The 26,537-nt window shown below is 35.7% G+C and overlaps 1 protein-coding gene across 5 annotated transcripts in view; it reads left to right on the top strand.

Annotated features, from left to right (window-relative positions):
* STX18 (syntaxin 18) overlaps window positions 1-26,537 on the top strand; it is a 72,604-nt gene that overhangs the window by 13,158 nt on the left and 32,909 nt on the right. For 3 of the 5 annotated variants that reach the window (XM_052780485.1, XM_052780484.1, XM_052780488.1), the window contains exon 2: window positions 24,685-24,752. In XM_052780485.1, coding sequence (XP_052636445.1) covers window positions 24,685-24,752 — 68 coding nt within the window. Of the gene's footprint in view, window positions 1-20,329; window positions 20,408-24,684; window positions 24,753-26,537 lie in introns of those variants that run through there. The other 2 variants (XM_052780487.1, XM_052780486.1) reach the window with 2 other exon arrangements.

Here is a 26,537-nt window from a genome sequence, read left to right as displayed (position 1 = left end):
CTTGGGAACTGGAGCTTGCAATTGTGAGCTTGGAATGTCCTGCAGATAATTAAGTTGTGGTCAGGCTTTAGAAAAATAAAAAGTTCTCGAACTATGATTTTATAAACATGCTACAATAACATTTCTTTATATTTAACAGTTTCTTATAGAAAGCTGATACTCTCACGAGGCATTGACTAAAGGTAAAACATCAAGAAAGAAAAAATATTAAATTAAAACTTCACTTGATGTTGACAGTTGGCTTGTAATATTAAACAGATGTGTGTGTTCTTGGGATATTCTTCTTTCAGAACCTTGTTGCATACCCGTTTTCAAGTGACAGCTACAAATTTTTGATTAATTTAAAATTCTCCCTTCTTCAGTTGTCTTTGCTATATATTATCTTCTTTGGGTCAATTCAGCTGGACATTGTGATGCATACTGTAGTTTCTGCTGTGATATTCAAGGGAAAGTGTTCCTTTATGTAGGCTTAAATTGAGGCACGGCTCATTCAACTATGCAGAAAAATTATTACGTATATGCAGAGATTTTTGGGCGTGGTATTACCTTTGCATGCATTAAGTAGGGCATTTACTGATTCTGGTTGTGGATATGGTAGGGCGTAATTTCACCTCTTTGGCTCCTAGTAAATACTGCACGTAGGAGTCAATACCAAAATAAAGAAACTTAAGTTTTTAAAAGATGTAAGTTTAATGAAACGTGGAGGTAATTATCAAGTAAAGGAAAAGCGTATAGCATTACTAAAATGACAAAAATAGTGTCCAGTTCTGATGTCAACCTTTTTCAGAAATATGGTGGTAGTGGTGGGAGGTTGTTTTTGTTTGTTGGGATTTTTATAGAAAAGGGCTACAAAAATGGTCTAAGGTCTGAAATATCTACTTTGTGGTGAGAAATTTTTTCATCCTACTTTGTTAGGGGACATGATCACAAGAAAAAAGTCTCCGATTTGTTCATGGGTCTTATGAAAAAGCAAAAATAAGGTACAGTGCTGAAAAAAGTACACATTATTGGTGGTATGATTCAGCTGATCCTTGATTTGGTAGACTCTGCATCACTTGAAATCTGAGTCAAGTGCATATATTCCAAAATACATATGGTACTCAACAAGTAATTCAGGAGTTAATACAGAGGGATGGCTCAGGAATTCCTTTTTACATATGGGACACTGCTTCATACCAAAGCAAAGAATTGGATACTGGTTTTCCAAATCCCAGACTACTGCTCCAGTGACCTATGACTCTGATCAGTCTGACCTTAGACTGTGTGAATGTATGAATGTTCTGTCTTCATTTTTAATAATAAATGAACTTACAGGAAACAATGTGTTAAAGTATTTCTAAAATAAAATAGCTGTTTTAGACTTAACAGGGTGCTTAATCTAATTATCTACCACAGAAGTTATTTACCGTGAAGTAAGGGACCACTTTTTAATGTTGGGGTGTTTTTTCTGGTGTCTTCCTTGCAAATTTCAGAGGGTGAATGGATGTACAAAGCCAGCTAAGTGATTTTTTTTTTTTTTTTAATGACTGGAGTCATTAACCAATGTGAGGTATTCATTGATTAAATAATATTACATTGCTGTAGTCTGCATACTGACTCAGTTTCATGTATGTGAATTGGATATCTCCTTTCTTTGTTTTTTAAGATTTGTGTAAAGACACAATGATACACCATAATGTGAGTGAGACTAGCTCATCGTAAGAATACACTTAATTTTTCTTAATGATGTTGTTTCCAATTCCTAAGATGTGGAACCCATTAAAGTGTAGATGGGAAATACTTATGAGAGCTCAGATGCTGTTTCTTGTGGTTTTGAATATGATATAAAGGAACGTACAGCAAATACAGGAAAATGCTTCTTAGAGATAATCAAAATGTGAAGGAGAAGAAAAAAGGAAAAAATATCAGAGAGTTAATTAGTTGGTCTAAAATGTGACCTAGTATAACTTTATATCATATTTCTTCTGTGTAACGGCATACAGAATGCAGGGTGCTGTGGTCTGGCTATTACTTTACCATTTCTTCACAATTTAACATCTGAAAAACTACAGTAGTTTCAGGAGTGGTTTGTGGGTTCACACAATACACTTGAAATACTTACTATAATTTTATTTTGTAGGGAAGATAAGGCATGTGCATTTTTTGAAGGAAATTTTTTTTACTTACAGTGAATGAAAAGAAGCCTTTTCTATACAGCTCTTAAAGATTGATTCTTATTTTATTGAATTAAGCATATGCACCCTATGTAAATTCTAATCTGAATATTATTCCAATTTTAAAGAAATACATTTAAAAGCATTCAGTAGAGATATGGGAAGGAAGATAATGCAGATATTACATGGATTTTATCTTTTGAGTAAATGTGGATTTTGGTTTTGACACTAATAATCAGAAGTTTACTTCAAAGACCGTTTTCTTTTTTTTAATTTGCTTATATGGGTTTGTTACTGATGCTTTTACATTTAAAAAAGAGCTACTATTAAACAACCTCATTGTTTGCAGGCATTTTGTGGATTGAACTGTTTTGAACAAACTGATTTCTATCAATCAGTTCTTTAAAATATAGTGGAAGAAGCTTCTTCCTTCAGTGAGACTCGTAAGTTGTAGTGGGAATTCTGCACAGGCTGATGATGATAGGCACGGTGTTCTGTCAGAGCAGACATATGAGTAACATGAGTTGTTATCATGCATCTTTCTGCTGGGGCTTTGTGGTGATTGGTTTTGACTTCAGGTTTTGTCCCTTGCATGGAGGACTTTGAAATAATGTGAATAAAATGTTAACATGGAAATTACATGAGATAACTTGCTATGCTCTTAAACCTCTTTAATTAGCACACTTGGAGGCAGAGGAAGATTATATTAACATATTTCCTATTATCCTTATTACTGGTGCTTAAATACTAAATCTCTGGCAGAACAACTCTATAGGTGTCTGATCCTACAAAGATAACTGTTTGACTGAGGCTGTTGCCAGTGAGATATTGTTGTTGGTTAAACACAAATGTATGTTGTAACAAAAAATACTTTCTTATTGGGATTTTATAAGGAACAAGATTGTTGTAATGCAAATAAACTGAAACTCTTGAATAGTAAGTTGTTTGGAATTAAGTTTGCTACCTCTTTTAGGACTATGAACTAAACTATTACATTGCCTTCTCATTGCGTGGTGTGTTTTCTGCTTTAAATTGCTATTGTGGTAGCTCTGGGAGTCCCTAACTGAGAGCAGAGCTAGATATCCTTTGTGGAGCATTTGAACTTTTAACTAAGCAAGACATTTGTCGTGGTTTAACCCCAGCCAGCAACTAAACACCACGCAGCCGCTCACTCACTCCCCCCCACCCAGTGGGATGGGGGAGAAAATCGGGAGAAGAAGCAAAACCCGTGGGTTGAGATAAGAACGGTTTAATAGAACAGAAAAGAAGAAACTAATAATGATAATGATAACACTAATAAAATGACAACAGCAATAATGAAAGGATTGGAATGTACAAATGATACGCAGTGCAATTGCTCACCACCCGCCGACCGACACCCAGCCAGTCCCCCGAGCGGCGAATCCCTGCCCCCCACTTCCCCGTTTCTGTACTGGATGGGACGTCACATGGTATGGAATACCCCGTTGGCCAGTTTGGGTCAGGTGCCCTGGCTGTGTCCTGTGCCAACTTCTTGTGCCCCTCCAGCTTTCTCACTGGCTGGGCATGAGAAGCTGAAAAATCCTTGACATTAGTCTAAACACTACTGAGCAACAACTGAAAACATCAGTGTTATCAACATTCTTCGCTCTGAACTCAAAACATAGCACTGTACCAGCTACTAGGAAGACAGTTAACTCTATCCCAGCTGAAACCAGGACAACATTTAAAGACACAAGATGAAATCCTGGTTGTACTGAAACAGGCTGCAGAGTTACGGTTGATTTAATTGAAGAAAAGATTTTGCAAAAAATTCTTAGCAGAGTGGAAGTTTAACGCTCTTTGTTTGTTCCACATTTTATCTTGTGAGTGAGAGTGAGGATAAATGCTCAAATAAGAGTAATAAAAGAGAAGTCTTCAAGTGCTTTTTAGGATTTTTTTATTAAGGTATGTTTCTAATCTTTTTTGGTTTGTAAGAAGTGAACTGAATTCATTGGGGCTATTCATACATTGTTGAATTGGGTCCTAAGAGAGCATTCTCAGAAACTTCTGACAAATGGGAAGGCATTATGAGTAAGAACATTTCTAATTTGTGTTATTTATTCGTATTTCCAAAGATACTCTGTACCCTAAACCAAAATAATTCTACAAATATTTATGCATAACAGTTGTTGGGTAAAACTTGCAATTTTTCAAAAAAGTGTAGTTTTGAAAATATGTACGAGTTGTAGCAATTAACCTACATGCACATTTATAATTCTAGAAAATGGACAGCATATTACATTCAAAGACTGGATCTGATAGACCCAAATTGCTTAAAACATCAGTTATTGAAGATGTCCCCCTGGGACTTTGAGAAACAGTTTAACAGATGAAAGTACATTTTGAAAAGTTTGACCTTACAGGCAATCATAAAATGAATCAAAACAGTTCTTTCCTCCCCTGAAATGTACAGAGCCCATCTGTATCTAATCCAGTAATTATAGACTGAGTTCAATTACCTTTTCAAACTTGGAGCAGACTGGAGACTAGGCAGTGAACAAACATAGGGTTTTGTCTAGACCTCAATTGACCACAGTCTAAAACTTGAATTTATATCTAATTTTATTTTTAGCTTTGTTTGTTAGTTTTTAAAGCTTTTATTTTGCTACCTAGTTGCTAGATCATGAAAGTTTTTACTTTTTGATCTAGTGTTTATGGCTACGTTTTTATCACAGTGAAGTTAATAAAATGTCACCAAGTCCTAAGAGTTTACTGGATAAATCATTTTAAATGTAACAAAAGTGGGTTAACCAGCTCTTTTGAGTCTTTAATATTGCAACAATGAAATTATGAAAGAATATGAACAAAATTGTATAATTTATTCTCTGTGCTCATATCTGTATATTTAATGTTCAGATTAAAAAAAAAAACTTTGATGTTTTTTGCTCCTTTAGAAGAATGAACCCCAAACCTACCTGACTGCAATATTGCCAGTAGTTGACACAGATTAGAAACTATGCTGAAAATAGATTTTTCGACTGTTTTAATTTATTTCAGTTAGAGCAAACAGACTATCCATTCAGCCATACAGACAGTGTTAAAGAATACATATGCGGCTACAAGTTGTAGCAGCTAGTATAGGTTATCCCTTTGACCACCAAGCTGAAGCCCAGCCATCTTTTGATATTATCCCACAACTGAAACAAACCACATAATGTACATCTTGCTGAGAAGTTTCTTGTGCTGCATTCACTGTCTGACATTAACAACATCACCAACATGATGTTCTTATTCCTTATATGACGAGTTTATGTGCAACCTTCACCTGAAAAGCGTTCTTTGCAATAAAGATGTGCGTAGTTTGCAGAAACCAACCAGAGTGTGCAAGACACTTGCTGTTACTATAGTACATTTCCTATCTCTTGGGTAGCAGTGGAGGAGCAATGATTAAGGACAAAATAAACACTATATTTTTAACTTTTAATTGTGCTGTGTGCTTTGGATGGAATGGTGTCTCTTGGCAAGTGAAGGCTATGATAATTGGTGCGTTTACTTTAACATACTGTTTCTTAATAGTAATCAGTATTTTGTAGCAGTTGCTGTAATTATTTAAGAATGTGGTTCATGATGACTTCCAAGTCAACACGTATTTAGCGAATAACGCGTACTGTTCCAATGAGCAGTAAATTTGATGTTACAAGCAGGAATCTTTTGATGTTTAATTGGTTTTCCTTGTAACACTTGAAAAAACTAATCTAATGAAACGTTGTGTAACTGTAAAGCTGAGAGGCCTAAGAGATTGCATTGATTATTCTGAATGTATTTTATAAGCATGGGAAAAGTTCTCTAATACTTATCTTCTGTTTTTTTGTAGTGTGTAGTAGTTTTCTGGATGAATGATAGTGTTCTGAAAAGGTAATATGGAAATATATCAAATTATTTTCATACTCATAATTTTAAAGCAAAATTTGTAATAGTATATGATGAGGATGTAGTTTTTTGTATATAACATCAGTCTGGGTTTTTTTCTTTCTGTCATACACTCAGAGGTCAGGAAATCCAGTTTTCAATTTCAGTCCTTCATCAAAATCCTATTTACAAAAGCACTGAGAACTTCTTGTTTCCTCCTTGCCTTAACTCCACATCAGGAGCTAAGAAGACCTTTCAGCTGTTGCTAATGGCAAATGTCATAATCTGTGGTACAATCATATTTGTATTAGTAAATTTATCATAGAAGATAGGACCATACGGTGTCTAAAAACATTGAGTGCTTCCAGTAGGACCCCTAGCACTTTTTTTTTCTCCTCTTTACCATAATGTGGCCATGAGAAATAAACAGTTCACCTGGAAATTCTGGTAAAGTTTATGCTGCCATTCAGCATACCACCAGGCTTTGTAATTGAAAGGATGGTTGATATAAATTTCTGAATTTTTAATTTATGTAATAAAATTGTGTTATAGCTTCATAGGAAAAGGCTCCTACATCCAGGATGCTGAATCTGTTACCTGTGCTCCATTTCATTTTATAGGGCTTCAGTGTTGCACAGAACTTCAGAAAAAGCATTTTAGACCAACAGTTAAAATGAGTATGTTCCAAGAGTAAAGTAAGGCAATGCCTTTAGTCTGTAGGTTAACTGAAATGAGAAGTCTAGATTTTTGCACTGTGTTTAGTCCATTCTAGATAATTGTAATTCTAAGGTGTAGTGACACTCTTCCTCTCACCCCAAATGCTAAGGCTACTAACAGTGATCATTAAAAGAGTAATGCCTGCTACAATAGACAAAAAATGTGTTATAGTAAAAATGGAAAAATGACTGTTTCATAGTATATCTCAAGATTTTTCATGACCTTATCAACTCTCTGTCTCCAGTGAGGGTTGGTGGGTACAGTTCCACCTCTTTGCTCATTAGCAAAAGGACTTTGTTTTGTGACTGTTGCAAGAAACTACTGAATTTTAGTTAGGAAGTCGCATTCAACTAACACTGGCTAATAGATTTTCTGCCATGTGCATTGCATACGCTTTATATTTGTAATGTAAGAGAAAAACAGTACTATTATTTTTTAAAAAAAACAACTGTTTTTTCAGTTTAATGGAAAGGGAAATTTTAAAAGTGAAAATATTTGTCCTTTGTGCTTCGGTGGATATTTTTGTGTTGATTGTTTCCAAACCAGATTACTTAAGTCGGCTCTTACAATTTTATGTATGTCCTCTGCCTCAGAGCACACACTCCGAACCAGGTGGAGAACAAGCATCTTTTAACTGCCTCTCTTCAAGTAAATGCATTTAATTTTCCTTGTAGGATGGCTCTTCAGGAGTTACCCCATTTTCTTCTGTTTCACTCATTTAAAAGGAGTAGCTTGGTTTTGCCTTCATTTGTTACTTCCAACTCTTACTTTTTTTTACAATGTGTGCTTTTATTTCTGGCTCTGTGTGTCGTATTTCGTCATAGCTCTCTGTTGAAATCTCTCTCACAATTTTAGTGTCACTGATTTCTTATTGTTGGCATTTTCCTCTTCGTTTACACTCCATTTGATTCCTTTGTTATTGTATTTGTTTCCTGATTTTTCTACCAGCACTTATCACAGAATTAATAGTTGCTTGTTTATTTAAATGGTAAGAAAACTTTAACTGCAGGAAGGATAAATTGGTTGCCTACAAATATCTAGTGAGTTTTTTGACTTTCTTTCTGCAGCAGAAGGCAGGCTTATTCATTTTTGTTGCGGCATAATTTGTCTTATAAGACAAAGAAATTAAAAGGAAAAGGGCAGTCCATGTGAAGCTCTAATCTATATAATTAATTTTTCCTTTGTCTTTTCCCCCCCCTCTCTTGCCCAGCTCTTGCTTTTTGGACTTTCTCCTTTTTTTGACTCCATATCATTAATTAGTATTAATAATGGCTGCTAATTAAGCAATAAAAAGATGCATGCAGTCATTAAAGCTATGCTTTTTTATTTTCTAAAGTGCAAATTCCTCAAATCAGTTTAAATAAAAGAAAAACCAGCTTGAGTTAGGTGAACTGTGTCTTTTTATGAAGTTTAAGTAATTTGATACAGTGCAACTAAATAAAGTTACATTAGTAAAACTTTCTATTTAGACAACGATTTTTATTTTCCTTCTCTGTTTTTCTATCATTAGTCATTTTTGTCTGTCTCTTCCATGTGTATTGATGCTGTAGCATGTCAGACACTTGAATTGCTTATTGCAGAAACAGTGTTTGAATCATTATGAAGGGGACTGAAGAAAAAAAATACCTTCAAACTGATTTAGATATCATGGCTTTCAGTATCTGCACTGCTGCTATACAGTTACACAGCTATGCAGGGCGGTCAACAATGTGCTTTTCCATTGGTATAATATTAGAGCTGCAGGCATTCGAAATTGTTGTGTGTTTCTGTGGGGAAAAATTATAATTTGGGGATGCTCTGGTTCTAATGTAGATGTGCCAAGGAGTAAAACATGCTATTAAAAACATGTTAACCCTCTTTTTGTTAGCATATATATAGCATACAGAGTTTTGTTTAGGCTATTTTGAACACTTTCAAGGAGAATATTTTGCATCCTAATAATTTAATTATTGGTTGGAGGGGGGGTTGTTTCTTTCCCCATTAAGTGTTTTTTGTTTTATTACCCTAAATAAGGGTTCCATTCTTCCAAGTGCATGCTAGCTCTTGTGTCTGTCACATGTGTCTCACGTTTACACTGAAAATACAATTATTGCTTTAGCAAGGATTTATCTTATGATGTTTTGGGGTTGGGGTTTTTTTTTTTTTGTTCTTTACTGCAGACCATGCCATTCTGCTGCTGTTTTTATTCTCTCTTTCATCTTCAATTCTTCCTTTCCTTCACTTTTCAGTGTTGCTCTTTATTTTTTCACCTCTGTGTGACAGTAAGCTTTCCCAACTCCTGTTCCATCTACTGTTACAGTCAGCTATCTGCTTGACATTTACCACGTAATCTTGACCAGTCTCTTTATGGTAAATTCTCTTCCCAATATTAAGCTTTCATGTTTTAATTCTGATTCATAGCCTTAAAATTTTCATCTTAAAGTTGCTAGTGAGATAGCTCCCCAGTGGGGAGGTACCTCATGTTTACCCTGCTCTCTTCCTAAGTACATCATGCCAGTGCATGGGCAGAATACTGAAATACAGATGAAATACATTTCAGTAATACTGACTCATCTGTAATGCAGAGCAGAACTGTGGAGCAGTGGTATGACATCTGTAAATCAGGTGTTTGTAACTCCAATAAAAACAGGAAAATGTAGTATCACCTCTGTCCTTGACATGAGAGACTGTTCACAGAATTCATCTAAGAGCTCTGAAACATTAGAGTAAAATGCTACTGCAATTTGCCACACCAACGTTGAGTGAAAATTGCATACAAACCAATATCCATCTTAGAAGAGATACTCCTATTTCTACATATGCATATCTGCTGAAACACAAGTATTTTCTGTCCAGTTGTTTTGTTATTTTCCCCTCCAATGCAGTAGCATTCAGCCAACCTGGGCAATCTGGTTTTATGGCAAAAGGCAAAGGGAACATTCATTTCTTCCCTGTGTACAGGTTGGCGAGACACAATGAAACTGCTTGATGGACACTGAATCTTAACACAGAGCTTCTTAGTAAGTCTTAATGGCTTAACCTGTAAACTTGTAGACAGTTTGTACCTGTTTACTTGTTGACATGGTGGTGTTTTAGTTACCTGATGGTTCCTTCTTGCCCTACATGATACAGCAATGCCCATATGTAGATTAGCAGAAAGTTGAGGAAAGTAAGGCCTCTATGAAGACTGTTAACGTCATTGAAATGTTCATGTGCCACAAGCTGTTGAAAAACTGATGTCGACAGTAAAATCTATCTTAAAAAATCGGAGGGGGCAGGGAAGCAGTCCCTGTTTTATTCTTTCTAGCAGATTGTTTCAAGTAAAATCAGAACTCAAATTCATTTTGCGAAATGGTGTTTTAGTAGATTTTTATCTTATGAAGCTCTTCTGATTCATCAAAGTTTACAGAATAAGCACAGTCTCTTTCCTCCCACTGGTAGTTAATGTGATCTTACCTCAGTGTACTGAGGTGCTGGATAACTGAAGTGTGCTCTCACTGCAAAGTACTTGTGAACATAAATCTGTCAATAAATACAAGATGTGTCAGTGTGTGTTTCACCATCTTGTTTCTTAAGATTGTCTTACAGCTGGCTGGGCGCTCAGTCGTATTTATAGTCACTTAGTAATTTCAGAATGGAGACTCTGTTGCTTTCCTGAGCAGCCATGAAGGTAACTGTACTTTACAGCCCATTCTTCTGGGAGGCTCTTTGGAGTTGACTGCTGGCTGAAACCTCAGGCTTGATGCAGCAGTATATGGTGGTGATATGTCTCAGTGCAGATGCTGTTTCCTTTTATTTCAGACAACCCTTTTGTTTCCTCTTCTTGTGTATCTGTACTAAGTTTTTCCCTTAGTTTTTTGGGGTTGTTTCTGTGTTCTCTCCCTATTTGCACACTGTGTATTTTCTTTCCTGTGGATGCATACCATCAAAAATCTACACACTATGTTAAGTTGTGGGTTCCTATGAATTTGAGGCTTTGTAGAGATAGACATAATGCTTTCAGAATTGAGTAATGTGTTGCAGGGAGAGGTAGCCTGTTACAGTAAACAGGTGAGTTAGCTAGGAGACAGGAATGGACTGTTGTATTTTCAGGTGTCTTGTATAGCCTTGCAAAGCTCACTTCACTGAGTCTCTTCTTTCCCATTTGTATTATAAGCCAAGCTTTCTTATGTTTGTATGAGCATTGAGTTTGGACAAGTCTCCTAGATCATTCTCCTTTATGGACTGGGGTAAGAGGAGGAGACCAGAAGCTTGTATCTCCCATGTTAGCATTGGTTAGGATGATGCATATTCATGCATCTTTTTATACAGTTGCTTAGCTCTCCCCAGTCACATCCAAGTTTCTTTTCTGCTGACTAATAGTGATGTTGCAAGAGCAAGCATCAATTTGGGCCAGTATGCTCCAGGCCCTAAATGTGTGCTATTTTGGCATATTTTTGCCATTGCTGCTAAGGAGCATTACTAGATACAGAGGTTTTCATAAATCCCTCTTTGAGGTGCTGATAAGAGGAACATATAGTACGTTCAATGTCATTGGGCTTTGGATGCAGCTGGAAGAAATAGAAATTTTTCCTGGGAGGGTGCATGTGTTTGAAGGAGGGAGTGTGGGGAGGATGACGAGGGCACGCAATTTACCTTTTCGGCAAGACAGGAGCATGTTACTTTGCCAGGAAAAGTTGCCTACGTTCTCTGTTTGAGAGAGATGACTTTGGAGGGAGCTCATGTTAAAATGTTGTCAGTGTGCCATTGTGTTACCTTTGTTTTCTTGGTGGTAAAAGTTAAAGCTGTTGTAAGTAACAGTTTGGTTTCTGACTGTGAACAAAGAGCCAGGTTCAGGTTTTGCTCAAATGAGGTTTTACAGGGGGATCTACGGACAAAAGTATTTGGAATAAACCAATAACACTGCAAATTGTGGTCTAGTTGGATTCATAGAGGCATCCTAGAACTGTTCATACATTGCAGTAGAGAATGTTGTTATTTTATGTATTGACAACAAAAACCTACTCTTTGAAATTAGCGCTTTTGTAACAGTTGCCCTTTTACATTCAGCTGTTCATTTCCTTCTAAAGAAGACCCTCAGTCAAGGAGGTAAGGACATTGCCATACTGGGAACTCATCTCTATCACAGGCAGTGAGAAAAAAATTAAAGTTGGAATAAAGTTTTAAATGATGGGAAACACTATGTTTTTTCAGCTGCAAGTATTGTAGCAGCTTGCTGGTTTTCAAATCGCGAAGCTAGACAGTGAGTCACCCCATGTAGAGGGGCTTCCTGAGGACTTCAGAGTTGGTACTCTGGCTTATGAACAGCTACTGTCTTTTTAGAAAATTCTGGCTTTAAAGCAGCTTAATTTTCTTTCTTTCTATTCTTCAGTTGTATATCTGTCATTGTATAATAGAATAATTGAATAATTGAGTTTAGAGTTCAGATTTTCACTTTCTAGTTGTAAATAAGGTTTTTGGGGGTTTGGTGTTTTTTTTTTTTTTCTGCTATGGTCTGAAAATTTCCTGTTGATATGATTGAGGGAGGCTTAGAAGAAGGCCTTATACAGGTAATGTAACAGCTAGAAGTGCCACATAATAGTTTATCATAATACATATGAGAATTAGAGAAATGATCTGTTAGGTTGTATTTCTTTTGATAAAGATTCCTTCTACTGTATACTTGTATATTTTTCACAATTTCTGTTAAATTTATGTGGCTGTTATGGGTGTTCCCAGAGGAAACTATTTCAATCTATTGTGATGTCAAAAATTTTCTAGGTTTTGGGCTATGATTTCTTGTTTTGATGTTATATTGTGAAGCGTATCAGTGTTTCCTCATGTGAACTTCAAGTTCTTTTCCTTGCTCTTTGAAAATACAGCAAATGCGGATGCTCTTTTAGCTCTTCCCTGAGCTATAAATATTTAATTATTTTAACCTTGAAGTTATTTATGCATTATTGTTGGTTTTGACGGTCTGCATGCTGGAATGTTTCATGCAACTTTGTAAATACTCTTAGTTTATAGAAAACACTGTGTTTTTTCTGAACAGAATGTAATTTTTTTTAGCTGTGCTGACATAGAAAAATGTTTCGCAGCTTGTGCTTTTTTTCTTCTCTGCTATTCCCAAAGTTTTACATGAAAAAATCATAAAAATTTTTGTGCTGTCTTCTTGTTGGCCTCACAATGTCATAGCAGTTTCTCATGATTGCTCTTATCATTAAAAATGTTTCTTACATTTAACTTCAGCTTCTTTAATTTGAAAAGTCTTTAACTTTTTTCTTACTGATTGGCATCTATCTTGAGTAAAATTAAAATACTCAGAAATCTGAATGCTTTGATCAAATTAGTTAAGCAAGTATGATTAAGTTGTAAGAAGTAGCCCATCAAGTAAAATCTTACGACTGCGTACAAAGCTGTCTGTTGAATTAAAAAAACCTGAACTTTCATTTGCAATAGCAGTGTTCTGATTTTCATTAAATAAATTATGTTTTACTCTATTTTTTTTTTTTTTTTAAACTCAAGATTAATTTCTATGGTTACAGTGGATATAAATCTCTAGATTGCTTTAAAAGGGATTGTTTATTCAGGACAGGGTTGACAGTCTCTCCTTAAGAGAAGCTATTACTTAATTTTATTTTTCTGAGTTTAAATGCTTAAAAAATATTTGTAATGATACCCCAAAGGCATCATAAAAATGTAAAAATAATTATACTCTAAAATTACCAAAATTACAGGAAATGACATTTAAAAAAGTCTTACTGAGATTCATGGCTGAGAAAAAGTGAGAAAGGAAAAGTGCCTGACTTCACAACTTAAATTCTTGTCAGGAGTTTCTGCTTTTCAGTGATTAAAAATATACTTTTGAATTGTCAGCATTACTCAGATGCAAAAGAATAGCATTGATTTCCCTTTTAATTACAGCTAAAGCTTACTGCTCCCAAATTCTGCAAGCACTTTCTTGGGAGAAATTTCTACATGACTATGTACTGGAATTTTTTCAAGTAGAAATTATTCTCCCCCGTGGTTGGGGAGGACCATTTTTTTCATAGGCCAAACCAGTTGGCAAATACCCAGATGGTAGATCAAAACCAACACGAATAGCATTTTGTGGTGAACAAATGCAGGGGTCCAGAGACACTTTGTCATGCCACATCATATGTTACCTTGGGAAGCTAATGGTCATTTGGTAGTTAACTTAATAGAAATAGGACAGAGCAATGTACTCTGAAGGAAGGGATTTTTCTCAGATGTTACGGCTGGACTTCGGTCATGTCAGAAGATTCTTGAGTGGGGACAAAGTAAGGTGCTTTCATTCTCAGTGATGCTTTTAGGCCAGCTTGTGCTCTGATAAGCTTCAAGCCCTTGCTGTGGAGTTGAGAACCTGTCATGGTTTGCCTTAATTACCATTTTATAAGACACTTCTGTTTCTTAGAAAGGGGCAGGGTGGAGGGAACGGGGTAATATTGGGAGAGTGGATTTCAGACTGAGTGTTAGTATCCCTGTCCGGTCCAAGAGTTATTAAAAGGATGATGCTTTTTTTTGCTACTGTTTTCCTCACCTCAGTTTAGCCAAAATTTTCGCTGTTAAAAGGACTAGTGGAGAAGAGTTATATTCCCAAGGGATTTATTTGTTTGGTTCTACTTCCTAGGTGCTATAACAGGGGAGTAGTAGCTTGCTCAGAAAATGCAGCAGAGCAGTCCATGTGAAGTGAGGCAGCATGGAAGAGATCTGTGTGCCTGACTGAGAAACTTGGTCTAGATTTACTGAAGATGTGAATAACCTCTATCAGTGCGTCACTCCATCAGCTACATAAGGACTTACAGTGACCAGGGCCCACTAAGTTCCTAAGATTTAGGGCAGATGATCCAGGTCTTGGGGTTTTGTGTTACACTGGGGGACGGACGACGGGCCCTTTGTCTTAATTTTTCTGCTGATACCATAAAGCACTTGGATGAAAATCTTAATGTGTACAGAATTAGCTTCTTTCCAGTATATTTATTTATTTGCTTTTGTGCCTGATCTATACATGTTCTTTAGGTAAGGAATCATAAACGTCTCATTTCCGACTGGGTGTTTTCTTGGTCCAGCCCAGTGTTTTAATGGGGGAGAACCTTACTTGGCATAAATGCTAGAGCAGCCGCTAAAGTAACGTTTCATCTGTGTAATACAAATGAAGGTGTTGAAACATAATGAAAGGATTTTTGCACTAAGAAGATTATTGTACCGATGATGAAAATCCAGAAAAATATTTGGACACTGAAACAGAATGGTGCTTGTCCCCTTGAACTGTATTTGACAGAGTGGTAGGATTTTGAGACAGAGTAAGTGCAGTGTCAGTTCATGCTGCTTCAGGTGTGTTAGTGTAAATACACCAGAAATATAAGAGACTCAATGAAAAGGGCCTGGCAGAGGAGCGTGGGACTGCAGCGTGTGCGAGGGAGGCTCAGGTCTGGCTGCGGCTTCAGCAGAGAGCCTGTCGGCACAGCTCATGCCACAGGCTGAACTGCTCTGGTGCCCTGTGATAGCTTCTGCTGAAGCAGATTCAGTTTAGTCCCAAAGTGAAGCACATGCACATGTAACTCTCTCTGAATTGCACTGCAAAAACTTGGATTCTGAATTTCGTAATGGTGGTCAGACAGAGTAACCTTTTATTACTGTCTGTCTGTTAAATGAGACTGGAAATCTCTTTATATCGTAAAACATCTTTGAGTCAAGAAAACATAGTACTAAATGAGTTCAGACTGTGAGAACAAGGGACAAGAAAAACATCTCTTACAGAAAGACACAAGCAAATTTGAATGCAGTTACTGAAAGGTTGTAAATGGAGCGTTTTGAACAGCAATGGTAAAGGCCAATTATTGCAAATATGTATTTTGACCAATTTACTTTTATCTCTCAACCAAAACATTCCCCACAATTGTTGTGGGGTTTATATTTTAGTCAATGAGGTTTTGGATGATTATGTAAAAGTATAAATGTTAAAGAAAGTTATGATTAGAGTTGGACAATAAACAAGAAAAAGGAAACAGTAAGTTTTATTAAAATCAGATGTTGCTTTTTTTTTTAATTGGAAGTATTTGTTGCCACAGAGAATAAATGAAGACTGGTTACTAAAAACGTTTAGCATGATGTTACATTGTAGAAAACCTACTGTTAATTTTTTCTGGAGGTCACCTCATGTTCCTATTGACTGTCTACAGACTTTTTTCAGAATATTTAGATGTGCTTCTGTACGTGCAGGTATCAAACCAGTGTGTTCCCACAAGACCTAAGAAAACAGTGACAAAATTAACACAGACCTCTATCTTAAATTCTACATGTATTGCAGTATTCTGGTTCAGAATTCAAATTCAGTGTTTAGAAGTAATTATCCTATAAAAAAAGATTTTTTTCTCTTCTGTATTTATAAATGCCTGAAATACAAAGCATTAAAATGGTTTTAAGAATATACAATATACTTTAGGATAATTTCAATCTTAAAATTCAATGGCTTCAAAAAAAGTTTTCTATACAATTGGAGTTTTTTGTAGGTACCACGCACATTTTTAAAACATACAGCAACCCCAGCCCCAAATAATACCCCAGTAAAACCTTCATCCAGTGATAATACTGGGTACTTTCACTCTTTACTGTGGTCAGTAGGGAACTGGAGCTTTCGAGCTCTTATGTATTAATTTTGCTTTACTCTTATTAGAAGAGTCTTGAACGAAAAATGTTTTGCAATTGTGTCACAAAATTCCAAACATAATCTCGTCATCATGCACTCGACCAAATTTTATAGCAACTCTGGATTATTTTTAAGGAAAGCATGGTAAGATGAAATGTGAGGCTTTTAGGCTGATAGTAAGTTATTTACTACCAGATTTTCCACTTTGTATAATAAACAGTGAATAAAAAATTGAAATAACCAAGTGCACTTTAGAGGCTAAGTATTTCAAATGTGAACTGATAGTAGCAAAAATCAAAGACAATTTTTTAACTATAGCAGTATTTATAAATACATGCTAAGTAAAGCAGGAATTAAAAACCAAAAAATATTTCCTTTAAAAGCAAACTTTTTTTTTTAACTGCACAAGGCAGTGCTTTCTTACTTTTTCCTTTTTGCCAGTTTGATACTAAGCAGAAGGAAGCATTTTGTGCTCCAAACCAGCTGTTAGGAAAGTGGCTTTGCTTCTTACTGCAGTTTAGAGGTTTCTTAATTGGTTCATTAATGATCACCAAATACTGCCTGTGGTATTCTGCAAACAGGTTTTATCTTCCAATATCCCACAATGGCTTATGAAATTTTTTGCAGCGATTCCTTAAAATTTTACTTTGGTTTTACAAAAAAATACTTTGTTATTTTAAATTAGAAATATTACACATTTTATTTTCAAAATATTTTTAAAGTTTTGTACCATCTTTACCTTGAAGAGTCAACATGCCTCAGTCTTAATTTTCATGGCCTTTAATTCAGTTAATTCAATTTTGAATGTTCTTATCCCACGTACCACACATTTTATTAATACAACACCCCCATTCTTGGTGATGTTAATTCCTTTGCTCTGAATGCAAGACTACTAATAAAATGCAATTATGTTTCCCTGCACGTTGCTGCTGCTGTAACATATATGCTGATGTAAAGCAGAAACTGAACAAAGTCACAATTTTCCTGAGATTAGAGGTAGCCAGGCTGGCTGTCTCCTCGCCTCCTGCTACCCGCTTCCAGTGTAGGGCCACCCCCACGCCACAGTTTAGATATTATTTGCTCTTTTGGGTTTCAGATTACAAGAGCAATTGATCTATGTGACCTGTTTTAGAAACTTTCACGTTTGCTGGGGAAACCTAAACCAAATGTATCCCCTCAAGAGACAAATCAGCTGAAAACTGGCCAGTTGACATTTGGAAGCAGCCAGTGCTCCTCTGCAGTGAATTCTGGTAGGACAGCACCACCTCATGGCCTACGAATAAGTCACCATCCAAACCCTTGGAAGTAACAGTTTTCACACTATTAAATTCAGAGCTGAAGCTTCTCAAAGGTTTAATTTAATTGGCTAAATATTTGTTGCATGTCACTGTATCGGAGAATTGTATCATCTCATCTTTTGAAGGTTCCAGTTTCCGAAATGTAGAATCCAGTAGTATTTTAAAACAAAATCTTGTCTGTTCTTGGGCAACATTCTGCAGGAGCCTCTGTGAATTCAGTGGGCTGACAGTGCTTAAAATATAGCCTACAAGGAAGCTGTGTGGGACCTGGCCTTTCATATGTTTGTACTTTTAAAAAGTTCACAACGCTATTAATCAAAGGTAGTTTGTAGTGGAAAACTTCTCCGTAGGAGTCATTTCTGCTTCAAAACTTTTCTAACTAGTCTTTCCCAACTGTAGTAGTTTAGGTAAGAGCTCAAGCTCTTAATTTTAAAATTTATTTAATATAAATTTGGTTTCTGTTTATAGTATCTATTCTGTTTGGGTTTTATTCCAGATTTTTGAAAATACTTGCCTTCATTACATGCACTAACCATGGAAAATTTCCTATCGTCTTTTTTTTTTTTTTTTTAATATGGTTTAGACATCAGAAACAATTTTTTTTTTTTTTAATAAGGACTAGCTTATGTTCTTACACCAGTTGCTGTATCTCCTCTTAGTACTGAGACTGTACTTTTTTTGGTTGGAAACACGCAGTCTCTGTACATCACCTAATGTCTTATTGAAATTCTTAATTTCTTCTGAAATAAGCAGGAGGTATGTTTGGGTTGACTGTATGTTTGGAATTGAAAACATCATAGTTGTCTAGATACTAATATTACAACAATCTTAATTTTTCTGCTCTTTGCAGAGGGGATTGTAGAATGTAGTCACCTTTTCATGAATCTGTAGATGGAATCTATTTAGGTAAGACAGTTGAAGATCAAGCTTTTTGGACATACTGAAAAATTAAATGTAAAACTTCTTTCATTTTTTTCTAAATTTATTTTTGTGGTTAATCAGACACTTCCATCAGCAGTGCTTGTCAGTACTGCTGAGTCAACAGTAAATGCTGTGTCTCTTACGACTTTTGCAAGAGCCTTTCTATTATGTTTTGGTTTTAAGTATTTTTAAAGTTTCCTTTAACAAAGTACATCTTTTAAAAATTCAGAGTGGCAATATAGTGTGAAGTGTAACAGTCACTTTTATATGGTAGTAGAGTAGTTGCTTATTGTTCTGATGGAGGAGTAAACTTGATAAAATGCTATGTTTGTTCAGTGAAAATGACTATTCAGCACTGTCGAATTCTCTCTACAATATGTCACGGGAACCTACTCCAATCATTTTAATCGTAAACAATGCTGCTTCTTCTTGCAGTGGGTTAAACGTATGCAAATTGGAACCTACTGTTTCATGAGTGATCAATTCTTTGTTGGGAGTGGAAAGAAATGTTGTACGTATTGCTAAGATACTGAAGGAAGCATAGTCAGCGTCTCCATTCTAAAGTATATGCATCTTTTGAAGATGCTGCTTTGCAGAGAATGCTTGCCTGTTTCTCTTCTTATTTAAAAATATAGCATGCTCTAAAATCGTAAGGAAAATCTCTAAATAGAGGAACATCTACCACTTCTAGTGAAGGCCCCAAGTATAAATAGAGCTGTGCGTGCCACCTGTGGTAGCAGATGGCAGCCATTCACAGCTTCCTTTTGTGCTGGACCTGCATTATATGCAATATTTGCTTTATGTTTTAATAAGAGTTGTTTAGAAAATCTACAGTGGCAACAAAACAGATATATGCATTAAAGAGGTAGTTTACAATGAACATAAACTTTTTAAAGTACAAACTGGAACCTAAAGTAATTTAAAAACATTACATTACAGGCTTTAATGTGAATTTATAGAGTGTTTTTTACTTGTGTGATGCTGATGCTTTTGTTGCCACCCTGTGGAAAACTGCTTCTGCTTCACTGTAGAAAATCAATTGGTTTTTCATGATCAGAACTACACTTGGGAGTTTTTAAATAACACCTGGAGTCTCCAGCTTTGATACTTGAGCTTAGGAGGTTATCATGTTAAGTTTCTTAAGTTGTAACTAAATATACCTCCTTTCACGGCAGATGCGTCTTTTAGCAAGTTCCCTACTAGTGCTATCCAGCTTCTACTCTCCCTTGTGCTGATACAGGAATTTGTGGAGTTGAAATGAAAGAAACAGATTCTTTATATTTGGTCTTTTGCATTATTAACTCCCATTTCCAGAAGAGTAATTTAAAAAAAAAGTAATTTCAGTGTTCTGGTGTGTGGTATTGACCCTTAAGGGAGTGCTGGTGGGAATGGGAAGAGAAGAGGGAGAGCCTGGAGTTTTGTAAGCGGTCTTCATTGTCAGGAAGAACGTAAGCCTCCGTATTCTGGTAGTGAACAGAAGCTCAAGAACATGCTGTTAGTGTAATGGTATAACCGATGATGGCAATATAGAGAGGAAACATATTTTTCTCCCATGATTCTCATAAAAATGTCAGTTATATCTGGAAATTCAGTAGCGTTCTTACCCATAAGAGAAGTTTAGTCTTAATGCAGTGCAAGAGTGCTGCAACTATGAAGGGCATTTCTCTAAGCCCTCCTATCCTTTCAGGGAGAAAAGGAAATAATTTTATTATTTCAGGGTTGAAGGAGAGGTTTATTTTTCTGCTCCAGACTTTCAGAGAAGAAGAAAGCTAATTTCCAGAGGCAAAGAATGGGAACTATGACAAGAGGCCAATGTTCAGGTGTGTTTGTGCTTTGTCTTCAAATTGCTTTCATCTATCCTTTTGACAGCTGTGTCAACTGGTGGTATAATTGTTTTGAAAACAGGCATATACAGCAAATAGAAAGTTGCAGTTATGGATGGGTAAATGGAGTGGAAAAAATGGATATGCTGAAATGCAAGTGGGATTTAAAATTGTTCTAGGTCTACTTGAAAGATAATTAGAGAAGATACAAAAAATTAGCCCAGAGGCAGTAAAAAGCAGGGGAGGGAGAGAGGCACTGACTGGCCAAGAAAACTGTTGCAGAAGGGAAGACTTTGTAGAGATAAAGTCAGGTTTGGCAAAATTCACAGAGAGTTAACTTAAATAGTTAAGTTAACTTTAAATCCCCCAAAGTTAAGATTTTCTTTAGCTGTGTAAATAGAAAGAGAATTAGCAAAAAAGTGGATTAGTCATGTAGCTGGAGTATAGATTAAGAATAGTTTAGGCATGGTCTCCAGACTAAATTAATAAGGAAAGAGCCATGGACCAGCAGGGTAAAGGCAAGATATGTACTGGGAACCAGAGCATGGAATTAGAAATCTGTACAAAATCTCAGGACTTTAATGCAGTCAAATTGTGGTTATCAGATAATCTCTGCATTGAGTTCAGACACGGGGGATTTGAGAAATCCCAGGTTCTGAAGGCAGCTATTTTTAATGAAAATACATTGAATTGAAGATGGTACCATTTGATTAGAGTGAAGCAAATTTAATGCCTATAATTAAGTCAGCAGAGGGAAACTGATAATGGCATCAGCAGGGCCTGATCCAGAAGTGGTCCAGAATTCAGAAAAGATTTCGAGGGGAAAAAGATAAATACAAAGCAAGATACAATGCAGTATAACTTGCTATCTTACTAAAAATAGGATGTGCCCAACCAACTTGATGCTTTAAGAAAATCTGCTTTTCCTTTGTTAAGATGACCTCGTGTCTGATGGTAAAGTGTCTGATGAAGTGCTAATAGGAAGTCTGGAGGAGATTAGCAGGGAAAATATTAACTGAATAAGATGAATAAGCAGAAGCAATTCTTCTGTGTTGAAGGAAGAGTTGGGCTGAAGACGGGTTAATATCAGAATTACTTTTTGTATTCCCCAAAATAAGAACAGTACTAAAGAAGATGAGTTTTAAAATCAATCCCAGAGTAAGATGGATCGGTAAAATTTACTGATGAGGGAATGCTGAGAGGAAGGAGAGGGAGGAGCATGAAATGTTACAGCAAGTGCTGAATGACTCTGGAGTCTGGAGTTGTGGGGAGAAGAAAGAAATTCAGCAGTAGAATATGTATTTAGAGACTGAAACAAAGAATAAGCTTGAAAGTAATCGATGAAAATGGTGGAAGAAAAGGTATTTCCGGCTGAGTTGCCAAGTAACCAACACCAGTGAATGCCCTTCTAGTCATCTGCATCGGAAAAGGAGGGATGTGAACTGGAGCAAATGCAAAGGAAAGTTATGGGTTAGGCAACTTCATAACTACATTGCAAGAAGCAGCTTGGGGTCATTTGTCTGGGGCTACAGAAGTTAGAGGGAGATAGGATTATTGACGGTAAACTCAAACATTCATGCAGGGAAGCAGAGCTTTTAAGGGAAAGGACTGTTTTGAAGCAAGAACAGATGGATAGAAGTTGGTAATCAGTAAGTAAACCTGGAAATTTGTCAGTTCTCATTCATAATGAGAGCAGTAGGATTCTAATAAAGCCATCCAGTTGGAATAGGGAGATGCTTTATTACCTTTAGGTTGGAGCTTGATAACTTTGTAAAGAGTGTATGGTGTGCCTCTGATAACCCCAGAATAACTGCAGGTTGATGACCCTTGAGGTACCTTCAAGATATATATTTGTATAATCAGGGATATTTTGTGTCTGCAGAAGATTAAGCTTAAGATTAAAATCTTTTTTTTTAAATAAAATTCACATTCATTTAATGCTAATGAGACCTTTTTTGTAAAAATTGTTTGATTTTGTTGGTATGCTAATGACATTGAATTCGAAACTATATCAGTAGTACACGGTAAGAAAAAGCAAAAGAGAAACAGCAGCAGCGTAGGATCGCAGGAGGTGCTGTTAGAATTTGAGGGAAAGTAGAACAAGTAGTCTCACTTCTGATGCAAATCTTGGGAACTAAGAGCTTGATGCAAGTATGGGCATAATGGTGTCATTCTAAATTCATGAAAATAGCTTTACAAATGAAGGAGAGGCAAAGTGGGGTCAGTGCAATTCAAACACATGATGACAATTTTAGCCTAAATAGAATGCTCTTTGTGACTAGATGAATTAATTACTGTAAGACAGTGTTCTTGCTTGTCATTCTGATTCTTTCTGCTTGTTAATCACTCCTAAATTGTAGCTATTGCAGTAATATTAGGATTTATTACTTGAAAATAGATTAGCAAAATTTTCTTAGTTTAGTGTTTGTTCACATATTAATATAAATGTTTTGAAATGTGTTTCTTATTTTACATTTCTAGTCTTTGTCATCTGTGGTACTTTCTTTCTGCCTATTAAGTATTATTGTTCTACTGAAACAGTGTATGACTGTTTTAAATGTTTTGCTTTCATAGTCAAGCTTAATTTACCTATTCAGCAAATTTCATGACATACCAAGTCTGAGCTAAGAAAGAGATTACTATACAGAAAATAAGTTCCAGTGGCAATGAGAAGGAACATCTGTGCCATGGTTTAGCTTACTCTTTGTGCTTTATTGATTGTGTAGTGATTTCAGTATTTCCCTTCTTGCTGTGTATGACAGCGCTAACACACTTCAGGAAACTTCGGATCTGCTGGAGGTACTAACAGAACTCAGTTTGCTATGAATGGGATTACATTTCCTTTGCTGTTAATCACATGGAAGACTTTAAACATGAAAACTGGGAAAATTCTTATCCAATGAGTTGTAGTAAGAATGAAACAGAAAAAAAAAAAGGAAATATATGCGTATTTGCACAAGGAAACACTTCTTTCTGGTTGTACAAATCACTGTAGTCTTACTAAGTAAATTTTTTTCATCTTTTTTCAAAGAGCTGCTGATCTTTTGAAAAAAAAAAAAAAATTGGGGGAATTAATCTTCTATTTATCCAAACTATTCTGTGTTCTGTCTCTGGGTTTTTTTGTTTGTTTAATTACAAGGAACATTTGCATGAAAATAGGATTTTAAGACTTGAACAGCTTCTGATGCTTTTTCCCAGATACATGGAGTAAACCACATTTATTGTATTTGTAAACTAAAATAACTGTTGTTTTGTAAAATTCCTTGCATGCTTTTTTACACTGAATTATTAATGAATATTTGAGAACATGCTTTAGAAAGGTTCCCCCTGCCTCCCCCTTGAAAATATATATCACTAATGTATATAGTTCTCCCCCCTCCTCCTCCCCCCATCACGTCTCCTTCAAGACCTGCTAAGGAAGTCATATTGGTAGTCATGTCATTTCTGTGGCCAATTAAACTAGATTTCTGTAATTCCTCCACTCTCTAAAATGAGCAGCATCTTATGCTACGTCAAATCTTTTAAATCAGACTAAAGATTGCAAAACTTCTTTCAGATTTTTAGGAGTTTTTTAATCTTTTCAAAGGATCTTTGTAAAGACTTTTAGTAAAGAAAATCAAATGGATTTATAGTAAAATGTATCCACAGTGAAGTGGAAATCCAGAAATAGAAATTTGATAGGGATGTATGCTCTGGCAAAACTTAGTAATGATTATCAGATGATAGAGATATTACTTTAGTTTGGGCACAAACCGGTCAGTCTTTTATGGCAAAAATAGAAAGCAGAGGGACAGCACCTTGCTCTACAAGTTCTAATAACTGAACTTGAATATTTGTATTGTATCTCATCAGTAAAATGTTTAAAACTTTGTGTGATCTTCTAAAATGAATTTATTTTCTAAAATATACATTAGGTTCTGGATTGCCAGTTTAGATAGTGTTTTGTGTTGTTATTATGTTTAGTATTTTTAATGTTTAATATTGTAGTTATATTTAGTGTTTAGTAGTGTTTAGTTTATGCTTTTTTGGATAGAAGACATTTTTACGACTCTTTTCTGAGTTGTACTTTCATACAACAGATATTTTTAGATTATTTTTATGTATTGACTGCTTGCAAAATATGAAAATTCAAATGTAAAAGAGTAAATTTTATGATTCTATTTAATTACAGAATAAATAATTTTACAAATTCATGTTTGAAGCATGGAATACTGAACTTTAAACATAAAATTAGTTATCTGACTGAAGTTTAATTATTATTTCTGTTCATCTAGATTTCTCATATTGGAAAGCTGAAAGATTTTCTTCTGCAACACAGAAAGGATTACATTAATGCTTACAGGTAGGTGTGCATCGTGTTTAAATAGATTTGTTTATTTATTTTCAGATTAATAAAGTGAACTGTTTAAAAATCTGTAGCATAATGACTAACACCAAAACATAGATTGCTTATTAATTGGCTTACTGTTAGCTAATTAAGATGAAGAATAGTGCTGTCACAAGAAGAAAATAGTCCTAAATAAAATGAGACTCAGAATTTGAAGAGAATTTCTGACTCTTAGGAGTGAGTTCTGAAACAAAACAACCTGGCAGTCTGAGTCCAATACCTTTTAAGGACCTACAGAGTAGATTTCTGAAGTGGTTTCCGAGACAGCAGAATACTAGATTCAATGATCCAGCTTTTCCCTTTCACTCTGTGACACTAAACCTACCTGTTATCACTAAGTATACAGTCAGTAGCATCAGCAGGTCCTGGAGGAGAGTGATGCAAACTCTTCAGACTCCAGAATGTGAATTCCAGATGAAGGACACCATTGAGAACATGGTGTCAGGGGACCGCAGCACAGGATTTCCTTTTCTGTGACGAAAACTGTAGGCTTCAGTTCTGGTAGTTGTTATTGTTTGGAGAAAGTTTTGATTCTCTTCAGCCATTCAAACATTCAAAACTGCTGTATCTGCTTACTTGCTGATAGCTTTAGTAGTAGGATTTTTAGAAGATTAAAACACAGTTTACAGGTTGGTGTTAGTAAGAAAAAATAAGAGTATCTTGTGATCTGCAGATTTAACATTCTTAATGAATTACTAAATCAAGTTAATCTAAGATCTAAATGTTACAGCAACTTGTATTTTGGTGAACTGAGTACAAATAACCATATCATTTGAGAAATGAAGAACTTGCTTTTTGATGACACTATTGTTACGTGCAAACTTGGTAGTCATATTATAGGTTGCACAATATTTCATTCCAGAAATAGAAAATACTTCATAGGTATCTCCACTTATTTAACTTTGCTGTTGTAAATAGAAGTTTAAGGGTTCCAGTTGAACTACTCACTATTTTATTTTATTTCATATTGTAGAAATGGGTTTGTGACACACGACTGCTACAAATATTTATTTGAAAAACGTAGATATCCTCTTTGTGTCTTTGTAGTGCAGACCCCACAACATCTAACTAATAATTCCTTTACTTCCTTCTCAGTCTATAGGTATGTCTAAGATAAAAAATGAACAGTGCAACATACCTGTCCTGGTTTCAGCTGGGATAGAGTTCATTTTTTTTCTAGTAGCTGGTATAGTGTTATGCTTTGGATTTAGAATGAGTAGAATGTTGATAACACACTGATGTTTTCAGTTGTTGCTAAGTAGTGTTTAGTCTAAAGTCAAGGATTTTTCAGCTTCTCATGCCCAGCCAGCAAGAAGGCTGGAGGGGCACAAGAAGTTGGGAGGGGACACAGCCAGGGCAGCTGACCCAAACTGGCCAAAGGGGTATTCCATACCACGTGATGTTATGCCCAGTATATAAACTGGGGGGAGGTGGCTGGGGTGTGCAGATTGCTGCTCGGGAGCTAACTGGGCATTGGTCAGCAAGTGGTGAGCAATTGCATTGTGCATCACTTGTTTTGTATATTCCAATTCTTTTATTATTATCAGTATTTTATTTTTTTTATTATTACCATTATTATTTTCTTCTTTTCTGTTCTATTAAACTGTCTTTATCTCAACCCATGAGTTTTACTTTTTTTTTTTTTTTTTTTTCCCCAATTCTCTCCCCCACCTCACTGGGTGTGGAGGGAGCGAGTGAGAGGCTGTGTGGTGCGTAGTTGCTGGGGTTAAACCACGACAA

Source organism: Harpia harpyja, chromosome 2, assembly GCF_026419915.1.
Source record: "Harpia harpyja isolate bHarHar1 chromosome 2, bHarHar1 primary haplotype, whole genome shotgun sequence".
Lineage (NCBI taxonomy): Eukaryota > Metazoa > Chordata > Aves > Accipitriformes > Accipitridae > Harpia > Harpia harpyja.
Note: the sequence above shows the minus strand (reverse complement) of the source record. Positions and strands in the feature narration are given on the sequence as shown.